Source organism: Vicugna pacos, chromosome 5, assembly GCF_048564905.1.
Source record: "Vicugna pacos chromosome 5, VicPac4, whole genome shotgun sequence".
In the NCBI taxonomy this organism is placed as follows: Eukaryota; Metazoa; Chordata; class Mammalia; order Artiodactyla; family Camelidae; genus Vicugna; species Vicugna pacos.
Window position 1 is genome coordinate 52,626,533 of NC_132991.1, and position 20,098 is coordinate 52,646,630.

The following is a 20,098-nucleotide window of genomic DNA, read 5'->3' on the forward strand; positions in this document are numbered from 1 at the left end:
TACTCAAGTTATGACACAGAAACTGAATATAATCTTTGACTCCCATTTCCTTCTTCGTCATTCCTCTCCTCCTTCCAGTCATCCTCCAAGGCCAGTCCATTCTTTCCTTTAACCGTCTCTCTAATCTGGTTCAAATCATCATTTTCCATCACCAGAATTGGAGCATTCCCTCCCTAACCGAACTGACTCCACTTAGGATGGCTTCCCCTAACCCATTCTCCACAGAACTGTCAGAATGAGCTTTCTACAAGGGACAGCTGATCATGTCTCTTTCTGCTTAAAACCCTTTGGTGGCTTCCCATCACTTTTAGAATAAAGTCAAAACTTCTCAGTGTAGTTACAAAGGCCTAAATTATCCAATTTCTTAAATCTTCAACCTCTTCTCTCTGGATTCACCCCTAGCATTCCACTGTCCAAATATTTGAGTGTTTTTTTTTAATTTCTAAAAAAACAGTCATCTTCTCTCTCACCTCAGAGATATTTCCACAAGCTGTTTCTTCTGATTAAAGTCTGTTCTCCCCAGTCCTACCCCATCCAGTTTCCTTGTCCCATCAACTTTCCTGTCCCACTTACCTTTACTAGACCATGTCAGCTTAAAGTCCTTTCTTCCAGGAAGCCTTTCTGGCTTAGCCAGGGCTAAGTTGTTGTTGTTGTTTGTTTTTTTCCCCTACCACACCTTTTGTTTTGTCTATTTCAGCCCTTACCTATCACACTTTACTGAAGTTGTTTCTTTACCTGTCAGTCTCTTTCAATAGATTTTAAACTCTCTAGGAGGGTTAAATCCCAGTTCCTAGCAGGATTCCCAACACATACTATAAATGCAACAAATCATTGTTAAAATATGGGATGTATTTTAGATCCACGGGGACAGCCTTTCATAGGAAACAGAGATAGGTGCTAACTGATAAACTGCATTTAAGTATGTGTTTCCATTTAACTTTCCTCTTGTATCATCATTCATAGGAAAAATGTTTTAATAAGTCTTACACAAATATAAAGCTATTTTCCCTGTTTATGTACACACGCACAATTTTTTTTTTCTGTCTTCCTATCTGAACTCGGTGCTAAACACATTAAATGAGTATCTAATTACAGTACTTTGTCCTTTAATAGTTCTTCTAAATCCCAACTATAAATAATAATGGCTTTTTAGAACACACTGTAAAACCCTCAAGTAAATTATGTTTGAGACAAGAAAATTAAGAAACTGCATCAAGGTTAAGATTTCTGGGACAGATAAAATACTAAGAGTTGGAAAGAGTACTCAATTTCAGAGATATTTAATCTTTCACTCTTTAAAACTGAATACATAAAGCATCATTGTTTTGAGAAATATGTCTTAGGATGTCAGGTAAATGTTTATAGGTGGTCTAAAAAAAGCTGACTTCTGTATTTTTTGAGTCTACAGAAAGTTATGCAAAGTGGGGTAGGATTTTTAAAGTTCAACTGACCTTTCTTTCCATGACTAACAAAAACATATTTACCCTCGATGACGGGATACTGTCAGTTGATTAAGGCATGAAAATATTACCACATGTTTGTTGGGACTTACATGTTTTCAATGTGTAGACAACTTGTGACCTTTAGGAATATACTTTTCATCTACAGCTAAGAAAAGGGAATATGGCCTCTAGTTACAGAGAATTCTGGTTAAAAGGAGACTGTCACTTTATGCCATTTTTCACAATAGCTTGGTCATAATAGTGTTACTCAAATAAAATTAGTTTGAAATTCACAATGGTATGTCTACACAGTCAAAAATGCAAAAATGCACAGTTTGAAAAAATTTTTTTCAATGAAGATCTCAAGTAACATGATTAAGAAACAGGAATCTGACCTACACAAGAAATTCTTTAGTTTAGCAGTTTGATCAATGTTCAGAAGCTCCCAAATAGTCAAATGTCTACTTATCTTTGGCTTCATAAGAATACACTTAAACAAAGTTTTAAAGATAGCTTTGCTTCCTAGTTTTTATGTATGAACTGTAGCCCCCAAAACTGGTCTTCAAAAATTATGAACTACTAATTCAAATTAGAAATACACTGATCATATTTTCAGGTTGAACAATCATGTCAAGTAATTAAATTGGCAAGATATAAACATTTTAGAAGTTTTCCTTTATACTCCATTATCTTTTTTAGTAATGGAAACTATTCCATTTACTCTGACTGATGCAAGTTGCAAATCAGACTTAACAAGTCCATGTCAATGTTAGAAGCCAGTGAAAAAAGAGAAAGCATTCCAAGGAGTGGAAAGAGTATCAAGTATCACAAATTTTGGTAAGCAGCTAACTCTATTCTCACACCAGTGCCTCTCAGACCTATCTCTAAAGTAGGTTTTCTCAAAATTCCCTATCATCACCATTCCAATGATTAATCTCTGAATAATTTTCTCATATTCACCTCAATCATTTCCCCTTCTCTGACCTATAAGGCACCCCGTTATGGGACTTAATCTGGGGACTCTGCTATGAATAAATTTGTGGTATCCTATGTGATAGAATAGTGAAATTTTAGTGTTTTAAATGGGTTAAAACTGAAATTATTTATACACTATCAAAGGAATTAGGTTTATTAGGTCAAAATGACATACAGCTCACTGTTGAGAAGATAATAAGTGGTTGTTAAATAACTACTTCACTTGTTGTCCTCATGACCTGAAACATACAATTATTTTAAAATAAACCTATAAAACTGATGTAAAAAGTATGATGTATAGTCAATTCCCTAGGTAATTGTATGAAAAATAGATAGAGTTTAAAAAAATTAGAATTACTAGAGTAAGTGTGGCTGTTTAAAGGGATGTCATCCCCACAGATAACCCATGCATTCAGCAAATCAATTTATTTTCCTGGAGCAAATGTGGGAAATCCAAACTCCATACAGGAAGGCAAACTTTACCAAAGACTGAAAATTACAACTGATAAGATGATGCAACAGTTCTTTGGCACTCACATAAACCGGTTCTGTGGTGGGATAAAAGATGTTTTATAAGAGAAACTAAGTTTATAAAAATTGAGAATACTAATGAAAAGCAGAGGTTTGAGGTTTTAAATGATCTGATTTTCTGTTCTTCTTTTACTGTGTTTGGAAGTGGCAGCAGAAATCATGAAATAAAAGCATAAAGGTAGTTTGGAATATTTCTAATTTCTATCACAAGACAGTTATTGGTTGAGGGTTCCTTCTTAACAAACCAGTGAGATCCATCTTGTGTTTTCCTTGACATCTCCTTCACTGTTTGCATATACAGTACTTTGTATCTGGTTCTTATAGGCTGCCCCTAAAATGAACCATTTTGTGGGGGTCTCTGAGAGATAAAAGTCTATCTGGTAATGAGGTTATGTCTCTACTTCCCTCAAGTAAGAGTAGAAAGCTATAAATAATATCAAAAGGAAGATACAGCTGTGTGAATCTTGGCACAGCAGAGTGAAACTGCTCCTACTGTTTGCTTCTTTCCCTGTATCATACACATTCCCTCTCCAGTGCATATAAGTTCACTGCTCTGGTGGTTTTAATTTGGGCCTCAGTTTTGACTAAATCGAACAACTCAAAGGAAAACACAGCTGAAACCACTGCCTGGTGGCTTAACTCAGCCTCAAATTGTAGGCCTCCAACAGAGCCCAGCAGGTTTTTGGCAAGAAGACTTGTGAATAGAGCTCATTTTGGAAAGTGAAGAGTTTGATAATAAGTCAGAAAGAGAGGCTTTACCCCAGCGGTCTTAGACTTTGCATAGCCCTACTAAAAAGAAACCGTGAGTATTCTAGTCCCCTACTGTATGTAAGAAATACCTGAGAGATTTCTCTGGCACTTTAAACTGGCTAATTCTATGCTAGAATGCTAAAACCACAGGAAAATGACAAATTTACATGCAAAAGGAAGAACTGAGCTATGCATAGAAATTTCTCTCATTTGTATTTGATTTACTCTTATTCAGTTCTGAAGGCTTGTGGGTCAGTGGTTGTTCTTGAACTAGTAAAATCTAAAGCCTTTATGGAATTTTTATCCTTGACTCTGCCCCTCCCTGTATTGTTCAACTATGGATGATCTCATCAATAGCTGTGATCCAAGGGTCTCTGGGAAAAAGATATTCTACCTCCAACCATGTTAGATACAAGCATAGAGAAGCAGCCGACATGTGATAATTCAGATTTCACTGCTGTTTTCAGAGATCTGATGGTAAATTCCTTCTGAGAATGTCAAATGTGGCACCATTGTCCTTGTGATGAAATCTCTAGAGCATCTCAAAAAGAGGACTATAAATTGCTTTTCTCTGTCGCTTCTCCTCTGGGGAACAAAATTAACTTTTTCCCACAAAGTAGTGCCATAAAAAATTGAAAAGAAACCTGATATAAATATAAATATACTTAGAGTAGTATCTCAGTTTTCTGCCAAGGTAGATAAGCCCATTTATCAGACAGGGGTGGGGCATATAACTGAAAGATGTGCTGAGTGTTCTTAGTGGTGTTATGCAAATAAAGATACAACACTTACTTTTCAGAAATATTTCAGGAATCGTATTGCCATAATTACATTCAAAGGGAAATTAGAAAAATTTTAGATTTTCAATATTTTATAATTAGAGTTTAGACAAGGAGATTTACTACTTCAGTTTTGACCCAAAGAAAGACATATATTTAAAAAACAAAAACCCTGTATCTTAGAGCAGGGATGATTTGATATCTCATCTTCACTTTGGGAGGATAACTTCACTGCATATACAATTCTGGGTTGACAGTACTTTAAATGTTATCTTCTGTAGTCTACTGTTTTGTTGTTTTAGTTCATCTTATTATTGCTTTTTAAAGACTTTATTCCCCATCAGCTGTTTTTAAGATTTTCTCTTTTGTCTTTGGCCTTCAGAAGTTTTGCTGTCATATGCCAACACATAATTTTTCTTTTTCTTTGCTATTTCTCCTTCCCTCCCTCCCACTCCATTTCTGTTGGGGTTTTTAAGCTTCTTGAATCAGCGTCATAGTTTTTTTGTTTTGTTTTGTTTTTCATTTTTAAATTCTTGGCCATTATCTTTTCCATTCTCTCCCTCTTCTACTTTTGAGACTCCAATTACCCTTATTTTACACATTTTGACTCTGTCTCAAATGTCGGTTATTCTGTTGTTTTTTTCCATTCATTTAAAAATTTTTCTCTGTGTACTTCAGTTTGGATAATTCTACTGACCTGTCTCCTAGTTCATTAATTTATTTGCATCTTCTGCTAGATCTAAAACAATCCATTGGATTTTTAAATTGACATCTTGTCACAAACATCATATGATATCACTTTCATGTGAAATCTAAAAAAAAAAAAGACACAGATGAACTTATTCATAAAACAGAAAGAGACTCACAGATATAGAAAACATACTTAAGGTTACCAAAGGAGAAAGAGGGGGTGAGGGGTAAATTAGCAGTTTGGGATTTGCAGATACAAACTACTATATACAAAATAAATAAACAACAAAGTCCTACTGCATAGCACAGGGAACTATATTCAGTGTCTTGTAATAACCTATAATGAAAAAGAATATGAAAAGAAACATAAATAAAACTGAATATATATATATATATACATACATATATATATATATAAAAAACTGAATCACTATGCTGTACACCAGAAATTAACACAACGTTGTAAATCAACTATACTTCAATTTAAAAGAAAAGAAGAAAGAAGAAGTGAGTCTCTAGGTCCAGCCCACACTCAAGAGGAAAAGATTGTATAAGGACTCAAATAACAGAGAGTGGGGAAAAAAATTGAGAGCTTGTCTGTTGAAATTCATGAAGTTGTTTCTTTTCATGGATTCTATTTTTCTGTTAAAAGTATTTATCTTTTAATCTATTTTGCTTCCTCTATTTTTAACTGAACATACGAATCAGTCTTTGAATGCTAACTTTATCTGAATCACCTGTGAGTTGGCTTCTATTTTATCTTCTCTTGGTTAGTTGTCCTGTCTTCATGTACATAGTAATTTTTATTGAATACTGGACGTTGGTGTTTAAGAAACTTTAGGGACTCTAAGATGTTTAAAAATATTTTTTTAAAGTGTTCAAAGAATTTAGCTTTCTCTCTGCTAGGCAGATAGACTAGAGGACTGATCACTCAATCTAATCCAATCATAAACTATGCAGGGGTGAGGCCAGATTTTAGTTTTGGTATGACTCAGTTTACCTGTATTTTGTGTTGTTTCTAGTCCTTTCAATAGAGAGTCTGCAAGTCTTTTTGGAATTTATGTTCTGCATTGAAGAGGTTTTTGAATGACTTATTTCATCTACGCTATGTAGCTTCAAAATTTCTCTGTTTTAACGGGAGGACAAGTTGTGTGTTTGAAGCGCCTCAAATCTTCAGTTTTGTTACTCTGTTCCCACATAGTTGCCAAAATCTCCTCTGGATTTTCTGTCACTTTGCCATGGACCAAATATGACTTGTCAGCTTCTCACTCTGAAACATCTCTGATCTCTGCAGTTCTCTTTGCTTCTGCAAGGCTCGGTGCCTTCTGTAATTTATCTTGCTTTTCTAGTTCTGGTAAGTGATCTCATTGGCTTGCCCTGAATTGGTTCATACTACCCCAAGCAAAACCTCACATTTAATATTAAAGCAATTTTTCTTTTCCCCTGTTTTCTTTCCTAGCTCTGTGTCTATCCCATGTAATTTCTACCCAGTCAGTCTTTTGGTAACTGTTTTCTCACAGCCCAGGCTCTCTGTGGCTGTGTGCCTGGTCTTAATGCTTGGTTTCATGAAAGCTGATCTTCACCACCTACTCATATGACTCTGCCAGCCTGTACTGTACCTTGAAATCCTAACTCTGGTCTTTAGGATTGAATTGCCTCTCAGAATCCCATTCCATCTGCTGAACGATGTTTCAGTTCGGTCTTTTGGATACAAAATTGCTGCCCCTACCACCCACTACTGACTCTGCAAGCCTGTGCTGGTGCTTGTGTTAACTCCTAACAGCACTGGGACTGCCTGCTCAGGTGCCATCCTTGCCCGGTTCTCTGTTCCTAGTGTCATACTCGGGCACGCATTAATCCCATGGTCATTTTAAATTACTTTATTCTTTCCAGACCTTTGCCAAAATAAATACTAGTATGGCACTTAGTCATATCTGGCCATCTGTCATTCATAAACCAGTATATATATATATATATATATATATATATATATATATATATATATATATATATATATATATATATATATGTTTTACAACAAAGCAGAGTGAAAAACAACTGCAAAGCTGAGAGAAGATTTAAAAGAAAAGCATTTGAATGTTGAAAAATTTTTTCTACTTCATTTATCAATTTGGCTTTACATTCCTTTCCTAGAATATGAGTCCCAGAACACATTTGACTGCAATTTAAACCAAACTGGACTACAGTAATCTTAACATTTTCTCTTGACTAACTTTAAAAAGAAGGAAATCAAAAACATTCTCTCTGAATGTTTCAGAGAAGCTTCCCACAGAGAAGGGAGTACGTTCTGCTTTTAAACAAAAACAAAACCATAGCTGAGCCTTTCATAAGCCAGCAAAACACACAGGTTAGTTGTGAAAAGAAAGCTACACTTGTCTGAGTACTGCACATTTTACTGAGGAAATTGACAGAAAGATGTAGCATTTGTTTCAAGTACTAGTTCAACAGGATAGAAAAAGAAATGGGAAAGGATATGCACATGACTGAGACTTACTTGCAACATCATTAATGTTTTTTGTGCAAAATGTGTTAACAGTGTCTCCTGAAGGAAGGAAGAGTAATTTAAATGCTGCCTGGTGTGTAAAGGCTGTGATCTTGTAGTGCTTACTTTCTTGCTAGTAGATTAAGGGAGGTGAAGAGGTGAAGAATCAACCTCTAGTAATACTAACTGTGGCAACTGGAATTTTGTGGTTTGACAAGGGACTTTTTCAGTGCAGAGCTACATAGGGGAAAATGGAAATAGTCATAAGGGTCAGTCCTGGGTTTTCTTGATAACTAAATATCACAACAGTTGCAATATTTCCATTGATGGGCATTAAAAAAGTCAGTCAATTAATTATTATTTTGTCACCATGCCTCATAAACTTACATGGCCTCTTTTCTCCAATTCAAACTTTGCTGTGAAAGTATGTGGAATTCTCACAGCTATATCAGATGAATCTCACTGCCTTAGGAAGCACTTAGAAAATATTTTTTTAATCAAAACTTTGTCTAGCATATAGGAGTGAATGTTGCTAGCTAAATAATGGTCTCTTTATATTTATTCCCACTTGGAATATATTTAAACTATTTGATTTTTAATATAAAGGCATCTATGAGGTGTTTTAGGTTTAGTGGAGATGGATGGTTGATATTTTATAAAACTACTTAAAAATGTGACAACACAATAATTCACACTGTATATTTTCTGATATTTTTAAAAGATTACAAAACATCAATTATAGATGGATGATTTTTAATGATAAACTTGATATAAAAGGTATTAAATGGAACTCCAACAAAAATTTTAGCAGTATAAATTAAAATTTTAGCTTTATTTTTAATAGTCCAAGGTAATTCAGGAAATTAATCTGATCTATTTTTCCAGCATTTGTCTTGCAATCCGTGCCTTGAGAAAAGGATCTCTCTGCAGAGGCACTGTCTTAGATTGCTTAATATTGGATGGACACAATACCTTTTTCAGTTATTAATAACATTAAAATTATAGAAGTCAGTGAATTAAATGCTTAATTACACACACAGTAAAAAACCTATTTGGCAGGAAATTAAGAAGCCTTGAATCCGTTTTCATTCAGGTTTTTGTTAATTGTAACATAAGGAGTCAATGTGCCATATAAAAATGAGCCAAGAGTTTAGTAGTAGCTTAGCATGTTGGTTAACTAGAATATAGGTGTTCCACACACAAAAATTTCCTAGAGTTTAAAATTTCTTTCACTTGGCTTTCTCATTATTTTCTTAAGTAGGCTTTAATATGTACTAGTTAGAGCTTGAAGGAAGTGGGGAACTGTCTCAAGTATTTCTATAGAGACAATCCAATAGAGACCTTAATATAGATGGCAAAGAGGCATTTAGAAGAGGCTCTTCCAGTCTTCATTCCTAAACTTCCTGTGGTGATTAAATCACAGGTTTTTTTTCTTTTTATGGCAATTGCTACAAGGAAGAAAAGTTATGTAAACTGTTTATCACACAGCATTTAAATGATAGAGTGGACAAGTTGATTCAGATGAGTGCCACTGACCACAAAAACAATTAAACATGATATTTATTATAGCATTTTGCATGTGTTTTAGGTGGCCAGAGTCTTGGATCCATGCCAAAGTGGTCAGATAAAACAAGTATCAAGGAAAACAAACCTACAGTCTCTGTCACAGAAAGAAAAGAAAAAACTGGGAAATCTCAATTTCCTTCCTCTTGTTGGACCAGACATACTTGGCTCTAACCCTATCAGCTAATAGCAATGTTTGGATAATGTCAAAGGAATGCCTTGATACATGAAATAATCAAGCTGGTTTCTTATGTGTGATATGCCATCACACACAATGATGGGAGTTTGGTGAAAGTCAATCCTACTGTAGTGAACTCTACCGAACTGGTTTATGATTGGCCACACTGCTTTGTCCTCGGACACTCCCCTCACATCAATAGACAAATGTGATATCATTGCAGCAACAAGCAAGGAGTCATTTTGCTGCTTCAACCTACCATTCTGCAAACTGAGAAAAGAAATTGATCACTGCATTTTGGGATTAGTATTTCTGTTTGGTTTTTTGGTGTGAAATTAACTAAAATCACAAAATACAAAGTTTTTAAAAAAATGTGTTCTAATATTTTCCATAACATGAAATGAGTACATGATAATGTAACAAGCATATATGATTATAATTTGTTGACAGATGACTAAAATAGACAAAGTTTCTGTCAACTAATGAGAACAGCTCCCAAATGAGTGAAATGGAAAAAATAAAGTCATAAGTTTGAATCCTAAATAAAATGTAATGTTTCCCTTTCTGATACTTTCCAAAAAATTAGAATAGGGAAGAAATAGAGGTTATTTTGGAATCATGCAATACAGGTTTCCCTTTACTCAGTTTCCCCCATAGTACATCTTATCTAACTATAGTACAATAATAAAATCACTAAATTGGTATTAGCGCAGCCTATGTTTATAGTTCTACACCATTTTATCTTGCATGGATTCCCACCTCTGCAATCAGGAAACAGACTGATTCCATGACCATAAAGATCTTCTTCTTGCTACTGCCTTATGCTCACAGCTCTCTCTCCCATAATCCCCAGTCCCTGGCAACCACTAATCTGTTCTCCATCTCTATAATTTTGTCATTTAAGAGTATTATATAAACTGAATTATACAACATGTGTCTTTTTGAGATTAATTTTTTTCACTCCACATATTGCTCTTGTGTATAATTAGGTCATTTTGAATTTTTTATCCACCATGCTGATCTCTGTCTTTTAATCAGCGGATACAGGTCACTTACATGTAATGTAATTATTCATAAGTTAGGGCTTGGTTTTTGTTTTCTGATCTCTCTTTTTGTTTGTTTCTGTTTTCTTGTTTCTATCATCCTGCAGTTCATGTGAACATTTTTTATAATTCTATTTTGATTTATCTATACTATTTTTGTGTATCTCTGTACAAATTTCTTAGTGATTGCTCTACTACATATACATGATTTGATTTATCACAGTCTCCTAGTGCCAACATTTTATCAGTTTGAGTGAAGTATAGAAACCTTATTTCTCTTTAAGTCCCTTCTTTCTCTCATTCACAATGTGATTTTCTTAAGTATTTCTCTATATACACTGAGGACAATACCATGCAATGTTAAAATTTTTGTATCAACTGTCAGACAGAATGTAGAAAATTCAAGAGGAGAAGTAGTCTGTTATTTACCAATATTTTTTCTCTTTCCATCATTCTTCTGACCTGATGTTCCAAGATTCCTTTTTAAATCACTTCCCTTTTGAATAAAGAAATACCTTAAGCCTTTCTTTTAGGATAGGTTTACTGGTGACAAATTCTTATAGTTTCCCTTCATCTGAGGTTGTCTTTGTTTCACTTTGACTCTTAAAAGCCTAGCTTCACTGATTATGGAATCACAGACTTGACAGTTTTGTTCACTACTTTAAAAAATGTGCCACTTTCTTCTGGATTTCATGGTTTCTGACTGAAAAGTACTGTTATCAAGTTGCTTTTCCCTATTGTAAGGTGTTGTTTCTCTCAGGCTGCCTCAGCACAACTAGGTGGTTGTGAAAATGCCACCTTCTCTTTTGGCTTTCTCAAATAGATGGGAAGAAGAGCAATTAATGTCTTAAAGTTTTCAGTCTTTTAGAAAGTAGGTGTCCCTTTCCTGGTTCTTTGGTTAGAAAAAGTAGGCTTTTGGGGAGCTTCTTTGTTTTTGGTCTGTTACTGTTAGCTTTCTGGATTGCCAGCTTCTGCAGCCTCTAATGCAAGACATGAGTCAAATGGAAACCTAGGGAACTTGCTTTTGTGCTGTTCCTTAGGTCTGAAGTCCCTAGCTGGTCTGCTTTCTTTCTTCTGCATTTTAGTCTCCTTATGTTTATTTTATGTATAAAGCCCAAGGTTTTTAAGTTATTCTTGCTAGTCTAGAGAGTTTTACCTTTGCTGAGTTTTTTATTCCGTGACAAAATTTATATTTCTAATTCTTTCTTTTATATCCATCTGTTCTTGTTTCAGCTTAGCTAATTTTTAATTTAAAAAATGAATACACTTTCTTCTTTCTCTCTTTGTGGGTATTAAATATATTTGTTTTAAAGACATTTTTAGATTGCGCTGAAGTTTTCATCTGAAGGGAATTCATCTTCCAATTGCTTTTCCAACAATCATTCTTTTTTTTTTAAAATATAGTGTTTATTTTATTTGAAGTATAGTTGATTTACAATGTTTCAGGTATACAGCAAAGTGATTCAAGTATATCTGTGTGTAAATATACATTTTTTTCAGATTCTTTTCTATTATAGGTTATTGCAAGATATTAAACATAGTTCCCTGTGTTACACAGTAGGTCCTTGTTGTTTATCTATTTTATATATAGTAGTATGTATCTATTAATCTCAAATTCCTAATTTATCCCTCTCCACCTTCCCCTTTGGTAACCATAAGTTTGTTTTCTTTGTGAGTCTATTTCTGTTTTGTAAATACATTCATTTGTATCATTGGCGGTCATTCTTAAATATTCTTTTCTTCCCTTGTTTTGAGATTTTAATTTTCAATTCATCATGAGTGAAAAGTTTCTCCACTCTGTGCTCACCTTTCCTTGTTAATGTTCTTGAGTCTTTCCCCATTCAACACTACAAACTTTTAATCTGGACTCATTCTTAATTTGGACCTCAGGACTCCTGTTCCATGGTGAAATTAGAAATAGAGCAGATACAGTCACTGACTCCAAGGTAGCTTGTCTCAAGTTGTCTGCTTTCTCCAAGGCTAGCTTTTGTTCCTTAACTTCACATGAAGTCAATCTCTTCTCTCAGAGGTAAGAACTTTGAGCTGTCTATGTCTCCTTCTGGATCTAAAGTCTTTCAAGCCCATGGTTTCTTACCTGCTTATTGTATTTTTCTGTTCTTATATCTATGGTTCGTAGAGATGTTTGACTAATTTTGAACTGTGACTGCATCATTTTAGTCATCTCTTTTTAAATTTAATTTGTCATTGCTATTGCTTTTGAGCAGAGGAGTCTTCAAAGCATGAACTTACAACACTTTTTACTGGAAGGACTCCAGTTTCCTTTAAACTGATGTTTTCCCTCACATTTCCAAAATAAATGCCTAAAATAAAGACTCAAGTGATCCTGTTAACTAAATTCATAAAAAGTCTCTATCTTTTGGTTTTATTCTATGAAATTAGATCTCTCCTTACAAAGCATTTTATATATGGGTCAGTGCTCTTCAGCAGTCAATATCCTGAGTAAATCATGTTATTTCCATGGTTTTAGTTATTGTCTGAGGCTGACATCTATCAAAGAATATGTGAAATTTGATGACCACAGGATAGGGTATATAATGATGGATACTATGATACAGGCATAGAGAAAGTGCTGTGAGTTTTGGGTGGAGGAAGATGACTCTCAGTTGGGAATAGGGGAGGCATGAATTGGGAAAGATTTCCCAGAGGAGGAGCCATTTGAACAGAACTATGAGGGACTGTGATATTTGGTTTAAGGAAAGGAGCATTATGGGTAGGAGGAACAAACACCCAAAAGCAGCAAGCTGGGAGTATAATTTAAAAGGTGCTGCCACTGTTTTTTTTTTTAATACTTTGTTTCTTCTCTAATCAATAAGTAAATCAAAGTGAAGAGCTCTCATTATCATTGGACTTGTTTGGAAATCATTTCACTTCTCATTTTTTCCACTAACATATCTTGTATCAGCTTTTGACAACTTTAATTGAAGTTTAAAATCTTCTCTTCATATCCTTAATTCCTACCTTTTTGTCCCTCTTTAACTGGCCCCATGTGACATATTTTAAATTATATTTTTTTCCATGAACTTCTTTTCAGTTACACTATCTACTTTCTAATAATGACTCTCCAGTGTTCTTCATATCACATACAGAATCCTGCCAGGAATAACAAAAATATTTTCATGGGGTAATTTTTGTTTGTGGTTAGTACTTTTTTTTCCTTTTGCTTAAGGTTTTATTGATAGTTTTTTTTAGAAGAGTGTTAGATTTATGGAAAAATTGAAGAGTTTCCCCTATTATTAACATTTTACATTAGTCATTAAAGTATAACATTTTTACAATTAATTGATATGATATTGATTGCTATATTATTATTGATACTGATATATTATTATTAACTGAAGTTCATCGTTTATTCAGAGTTCCCTAGTTCTTACCCAGTGCCCTTTTTTGGTTCTAGGGTCTCATCCAGGATACTTCATTATATTTAGTTATTATGTCTCCTTAGGCTCTTCCTGACTGTGACAGTTTCTCAGACTTTCCTTGTTTTTGATGCCCATATTACTCAGGGTTCTCCAGAGAAACAGAGCCAATAGAATATATAGAAAGAGATTTATTATGAGGGGTTGACCCACGTGAATACAGAAGCTGAGAAGTCCCATAATCTGTCATCTGCAAGCTAGAGGCCTGGCTTGGGGGCCTTCAGAATTGGACTGGAGCTAAACCATTGGCTTTCTGGGACTCGAGCTTGGATCTAAAGAGTCTCTGGTAGACAGCACATAGTTGGATCATGTATTCTTATCCATTTTGCTAATCTTAGCCTTCTGGAGATTTAAAATCTATTTACATTTACAATAGTTATTAATAAGGAAAGACTTCCTCCTTTGTTTTGGTATTTGTTTTCTATTTGCCTCATAGCTTTTTTGTTTCTCATTTCCTGCATTCCTGTTTTCTATTGTGTTTCATTGATTTTCTTGTAGTGAATTGTTTAAATTTCTTTCTCATTTCCCTATGTGTACATTCTACAGCTGTTTTCTTTGCAGTTACTCTGGAGATTACATTCAAAACCCTAGAGTTATAACATTTTAATTTGAATTTATACTGGTTTAACTTCAATAACATACAAAGACTCTGCTTTTTACAGCTCTCTCCCCATCCCTTTTGGTTACAGATACCACAAAATTACATCCTTATACACTGTGTGCCCCAAAACATAAACTAATAATTCTTTAAATTTCATTAGTCTCTTAAATTACATAGGGAACAAAATGTGGAGTTACAAACCAAACCTGTAATTACATTAGCTTTTAGATATTCTTTGACGAATGCCTCGTTCAGTTTTTAAACCTTGGCATCAGTCTCTCAGCTTTGGGACTAACCTAAGAGACAGGAAAGGGCAACTGGGTCTAGGAGACAAGAGGCAAACACCATGCAAAGTAGGTGAGGAGGAAGGGAAGAGGCCCAGCCCACAGCGTTCCCCCCCCACCACCCCCCGTCTGTGGAAGGGGAGGACGTGAGCCCCTCTTCCTCCTCTATCCCCTTCCTCACAATTCTTTTCTGTACGGACTATGTGGAAGTTGCCCCAGAACTGTCATAGGACATATTTCTGACAAAGTAACTGATTTCTTTCCAGGTGCATGTAGAGAGGCTGCTGCCTCTCTTAGAGTCAGTGATTCGGCTGAGTGGAAAAGCAGATTTGTTCTGCTTGGTGGCAAGCTTGAGGAAAACTGACAGAGGCTACAGCAAAATTCATGAGAGGAGGAGATTGTTTATGCCTTAGCACTGTGAGGTTGATGACGCTCGCCGTTGCTCTAAGAGTCCTTCCCCTGGCCTCTTTCTAGACTGCTGGAAGGTGGGCCATTTGGGTTTCAGGAGGGATGCTTTCTTTATTGCCTCTTTTGACCTTTGGGAGAGAGTCATCTCAGAAAGAAACCACCTCTTTCTGCCTCTCGCTTGCATCTCAGTCTCTAGACTAAGCTATGTATATTGCATAAGCATAAGGCAATTATTGAATCACTTTGATCTGTGTTATTCAAAATGTTATTATGCATATTGTAGGGAAAAATATTGCCTTTCTAATAAATGATACCTACTTCTCTTGCAGAGATAGATGACAAGAAGGTGACCAACACACAAGCAGAAGTAAGTTTTCTTATATTTTGTATAAATGTATCAAAATCAATTAAAAACACAACCAGTTTGATTTGCTGTCATATAAAATATGATTATTAACATAACTGCATTGTAAAAACTATTTAGCTGGCTTTTCCTGATGGAACAAACAGTAAAATGATGTCATTTAATCTCTGCCTCTATTATCCTTGATTCTCTACCTATGAAATACCAATCCCTGAAGAAACTTCTGAAATACACTCTTGATTCTAGAGGCAAGATATTATAGTGATCCTTTCAATTTAGTGACTGGTTGTTTATGACCAATAGGGACAGCCAGTGTTGGAATCATGGAACAAGAAAGTGGGGGACAGGCAGCTCTTAAGGGTCTTCTTGTGTGAAGCCTACCACATACCCCTGAGCCCAGAGTCTCCACATACACATACACATGTAGGTGTGCAGATTGAAAACAGGTGCCAGGGGAGGCCAGGGAGCTGATAATATAGGATACATAGACTACAAGATGATGAGCAAACTTGCACCCAGAAATGGAACAAATATTGAAGAGGACTCATGCAGACTTAATCGTCTGTTCCCACGGCCACACGAGTAGGCATACAGCAGCACTCAGTGGATGATGGAGAAAGAACAAAATATCAGAAAGTATCTCTCAAGATTTTTCTAAAAATTTAGTGAGATTGTAAATGTGAAATGCTTTGAAAACTAAACTCTTACATAAATATAGTTTTTATTACTTAATAAGTTTTACCACTGTTACTAAACAAATTTTTCCATAGAATTAATTTTCTACTTGATCTTTGAATCTGTGTATGGAAATATAGAAGACATTCTGGAGGTGAATGATTCTCAAAATTAACCAGACATGACTGAATACAGGAGAAGTACAACAGCAGTATCAGCCAACCACACATTTGCATTAACTCGGAGTTGCCCTGACTGCACTTGTGCATAGTGGGCTAGTACCAGAACACTCTTCTGGAGAAATTTGCTTGTACCATTTCCTTTGGTTGATACAAACTTGGTAACTATTTGGCTGAGTTTTTTACTTTTTAATAGATTGTTTTTGCATCAGTTAAACATCATCTTGATGATACCTTTGAAGGCAATTCAACTTTTTATGTATGAGTAAAGATGCCTCAAGGTCTATTTACAACTTGATGAAACAGTTTCTAGTTTTTTTCAGACTCTGCTTATTATGTTCGTTCTGATATGCATGGAAAACCTATAACAGTCCTCAAAAAGTATCTTCTAACTATACTTGAACTTTTCAAATCAAAAATACTTGCTCCAAACACTAAAACCCCTGCCTTTGCCACAATGAAATGTAAATAGGCATACTATTAAAAAGGAGTCTTTGACATAATCTGATTGAGGTATAAACCACATATATATAATTTATTATAATAAATAATGCTTTATGCATATATACATATCTATATGTCTATCTGCCTGCCTGTCTGTCTATCTATTCATCCATCCATCCTTGGGAGACAGAGATAAGAGAGAGGGAGATCATCTTATTATTTGTAGTTTGACCCTGAAAAATGTTCCTGTGTTTCAATTTTTATCATTTTAATGCAAAACATTTCTTCCTCAATATATTAATCCTGTCCCAATGTGCTGTCACAGAAGAGTGTTAAATAGCAGTTTTATTAGGAAAGATCTGTTGAACGTATAAAAGAATATTATCTCAACATTGTAATTCCAAGCAAATGGAAATACTAGATTGAACATCTTAATTCCATAGGGGTATAGACTGGTCTTACTTCCCAAGGACTCTCATTAGCCTTCCAGAACCATTAACAACCCTATGAACAGCTATAATTACACCATGGACATAACTTTCGGAGTATATTTTGTTCTGACATTTATGCTTTTCTCTAAAATGGAAAGGATTAGTCCTATCACTTTTTCTCTTTCTTTTTAAAGTACACTGTTACTGGTGAGAAAGTAAAAAGAATAATTTCAAAACTGCAGTGGATGAAGTTTTATGATCAAATAGACCCTATAGCTTCATATATCAAATAAGACTGTGATATCAGTGAACATGTGTATGATTTCTCATTGATTAGAGTCTGTTTCATGACAGGGAGAAATCAGAAAGCACACGGCAGTGTTTCTTTCCCTCAAAGGGCTGATGACATTGTACTTTTTTTTTTCCCCAAATATAAGACTTTCACTTCTTTCTCTCTATTCAGTCACAGAATGCCTCCCCTAAGCAAAGGAAGCAGAGCGTGTACACACCACCCGCCATGAAAGGTACTGTCCAGGTACTGTTTTGGGATGTTGTGAGTGTTGAATTCGCCAGCAGCCCATCTGTTCTCCAGTGCCATGTACTTGCTTATAAGCTACATCTAGATTCAGCGCTACAACTTGGTAATGTGACTTTCTGTTAAGAGATGTTATTTGATGCCTCACCAAGAGTGAAATTGGTGGTTGAAGAAGGGACAGCTAGAGATATCTCAATCTGGAAATTCAGATTTTCCAAAATAATGACAAAAGTTTTCTTTTACCCTCTCTCATATGTTTTCCTTGAAGAGATTTTTTTTTCCAGAATCCCTGATTACTCTTGTCAATGTTGGCAGATGATTATCATTTTCTTCCCTTGGCTTAGGCAAAGTATATCTTGAATTTCAGGCAGATATAATAGAAAGTGTTGCTTCACTGGCCTGTGTCAGGAGCATCTCTGTGAAACCCAATCAAACAGCTATTAGCTGTACATGTAACAGCTGTTGAAACAACAACTAAGAATGCTAGCTCAGAGTCCAGCATTTTCCCAGAATTCCCCTAACCCTCCCCCAAATTAGCACTGCTAAAAGAACATCCAAGTGTATCAGAATTCTGACCAACACCACTTCTAGGGAAGGCTTCTTTTATTTCTCACACAACACTGTTCCTGACACGGTGCAGAGTGTGTGCAATCCAGTATCTCATGTTCCAGTCTGGCATGTAGGCTGTTGGCCCAGTGGCTCGTTGTGCAGTCGTCCTGCTCCGTTTCAACTACAGGAGAGGCCAGCTGAGCAGCTTCCTCTGGAGATTGGAGAGATGTCTAAATTGGGAGTGAAATTTTCCACTCTGTATTCTCTCTAGATCTGAGGCTTTTTCAGGGAGGTGGGATATAAATGGACACATTAATAGCTACTTTCTCTAAACTTCCTTCCTCTGCAGCGATAAAATACCAAGTTTGCTTGTTCATCAGACAGCAGTAAATAATGCAGTCATCAGCAGTGTAGTTCATTCCAGGGTAATTATGGAGACCATCAGGCCTCCCTCTCTCAAGATCATTGTAATGGTTTTGAAGACACTTTCCCTATTGTAAGTCATCATGTACTTTTAAGACACGTCAATTTTGGCATGAATGGGCCCCAATGAAGGATGTATGTCCACTCATTTAATGATTTCCTCTGTTCTATTTTGGGTTAGCTTAACTAAATAAAGTAAGACTGTTCTCATGTCCTCAGAGAATAATAGTATTATTTTTAAAGGAAAATCTTAAAGTCAAGGCCCCAAGGGTTCATGATTTTTATTATATTTAGCTCTCAAATATCATTAGAATGTGGGATCCTAACATTTAGGGAAGTTAGTCAAATTGTACATTTTTTTACACATAACCTCACTACTGTTGAGCCCTTCAAGATGGTCATTCAATGATAATCATTTCTGGTCATGAGTTAAAGGCTTGAGAAAGCCAGTAATTCTTTCATGAGGCTATTGGGGTACAATTACAAACCACTCAGGTCCTCATTTATAACCAGTAAATACTTAGGAAAGTCTCCTGCTGCTGATAAGAGAGAGAGGGCCACTAAATCCACATGTTTTATTCAGTATACCTGTCCTTTAGAGCTAGAAATAAATATTTCAGGACAAAATTAAGCAGTGGTAACATATGGTATATTGTGAAGCTTCAATCATAAAAAAGATGAATTAGAAAGGAAAAGTTATTGAAATGCAAAATCAATAATACAATTGCTCTGGAACATGCAATTGCAGTGGAACATGCAATTATTGAGTGTAAAAAAGTTTGTTAAGAGAAGCAAAGCAGCACTGGATGTGATTAATAGTTTCAAAAGAAATCTCTCTGACCAAATGGCCAACTAGGGTTTCATGAATGAACCAATGAGTAACTGGTTAGTAAGCAAAACAAAACAAAACAAAACAAAAAAACTAACCAGACTCCTTCCTGCTTCTCTCGTATAGGTTGTGAGGAGTTACTGGATACAGAGGCCAAAGTGGCAGGAGAGAGATGCTGCATCTCAACTGTGTCACCCCAATTAATGCCTAGACAGACTGGTCTCCTATCTCCTCCAGTCACTAATTTTTCCCCCTTTCAGTTGCTATGGTATTTATGGCTCCACCAGATTTCAGGAAACAGGGACATGTCCAGGTTACCTCTTGTGATGAAGGTTTAAATGAAGATGCAGGGGTGGGGAGGAGGGAAGAAATAGAGCAGAGGGAGCCATTTTACCAGGCACGCTGTTAGGACTGATGTGCTGATGACCTCCCAGCTCACACCTGCAGCCCTCACACAGCTCTTGAACTTCAGCCCCTGTCTCTAA

General features: G+C 35.6%; 1 protein-coding gene across 1 annotated transcript in view; it reads left to right on the forward strand.

Annotated features, from left to right (window-relative positions):
• Positions 1-20,098, forward strand: part of PPP1R1C (protein phosphatase 1 regulatory inhibitor subunit 1C) — a 106,655-nt gene that overhangs the window by 41,713 nt on the left and 44,844 nt on the right. Inside the window, exons 3-4 of the mRNA XM_072961263.1 lie at positions 15,514-15,551; positions 17,741-17,801. Of these exons, the coding sequence (XP_072817364.1) occupies positions 15,514-15,551; positions 17,741-17,801 (99 nt within the window). The remainder of the gene's footprint in view (positions 1-15,513; positions 15,552-17,740; positions 17,802-20,098) is intronic.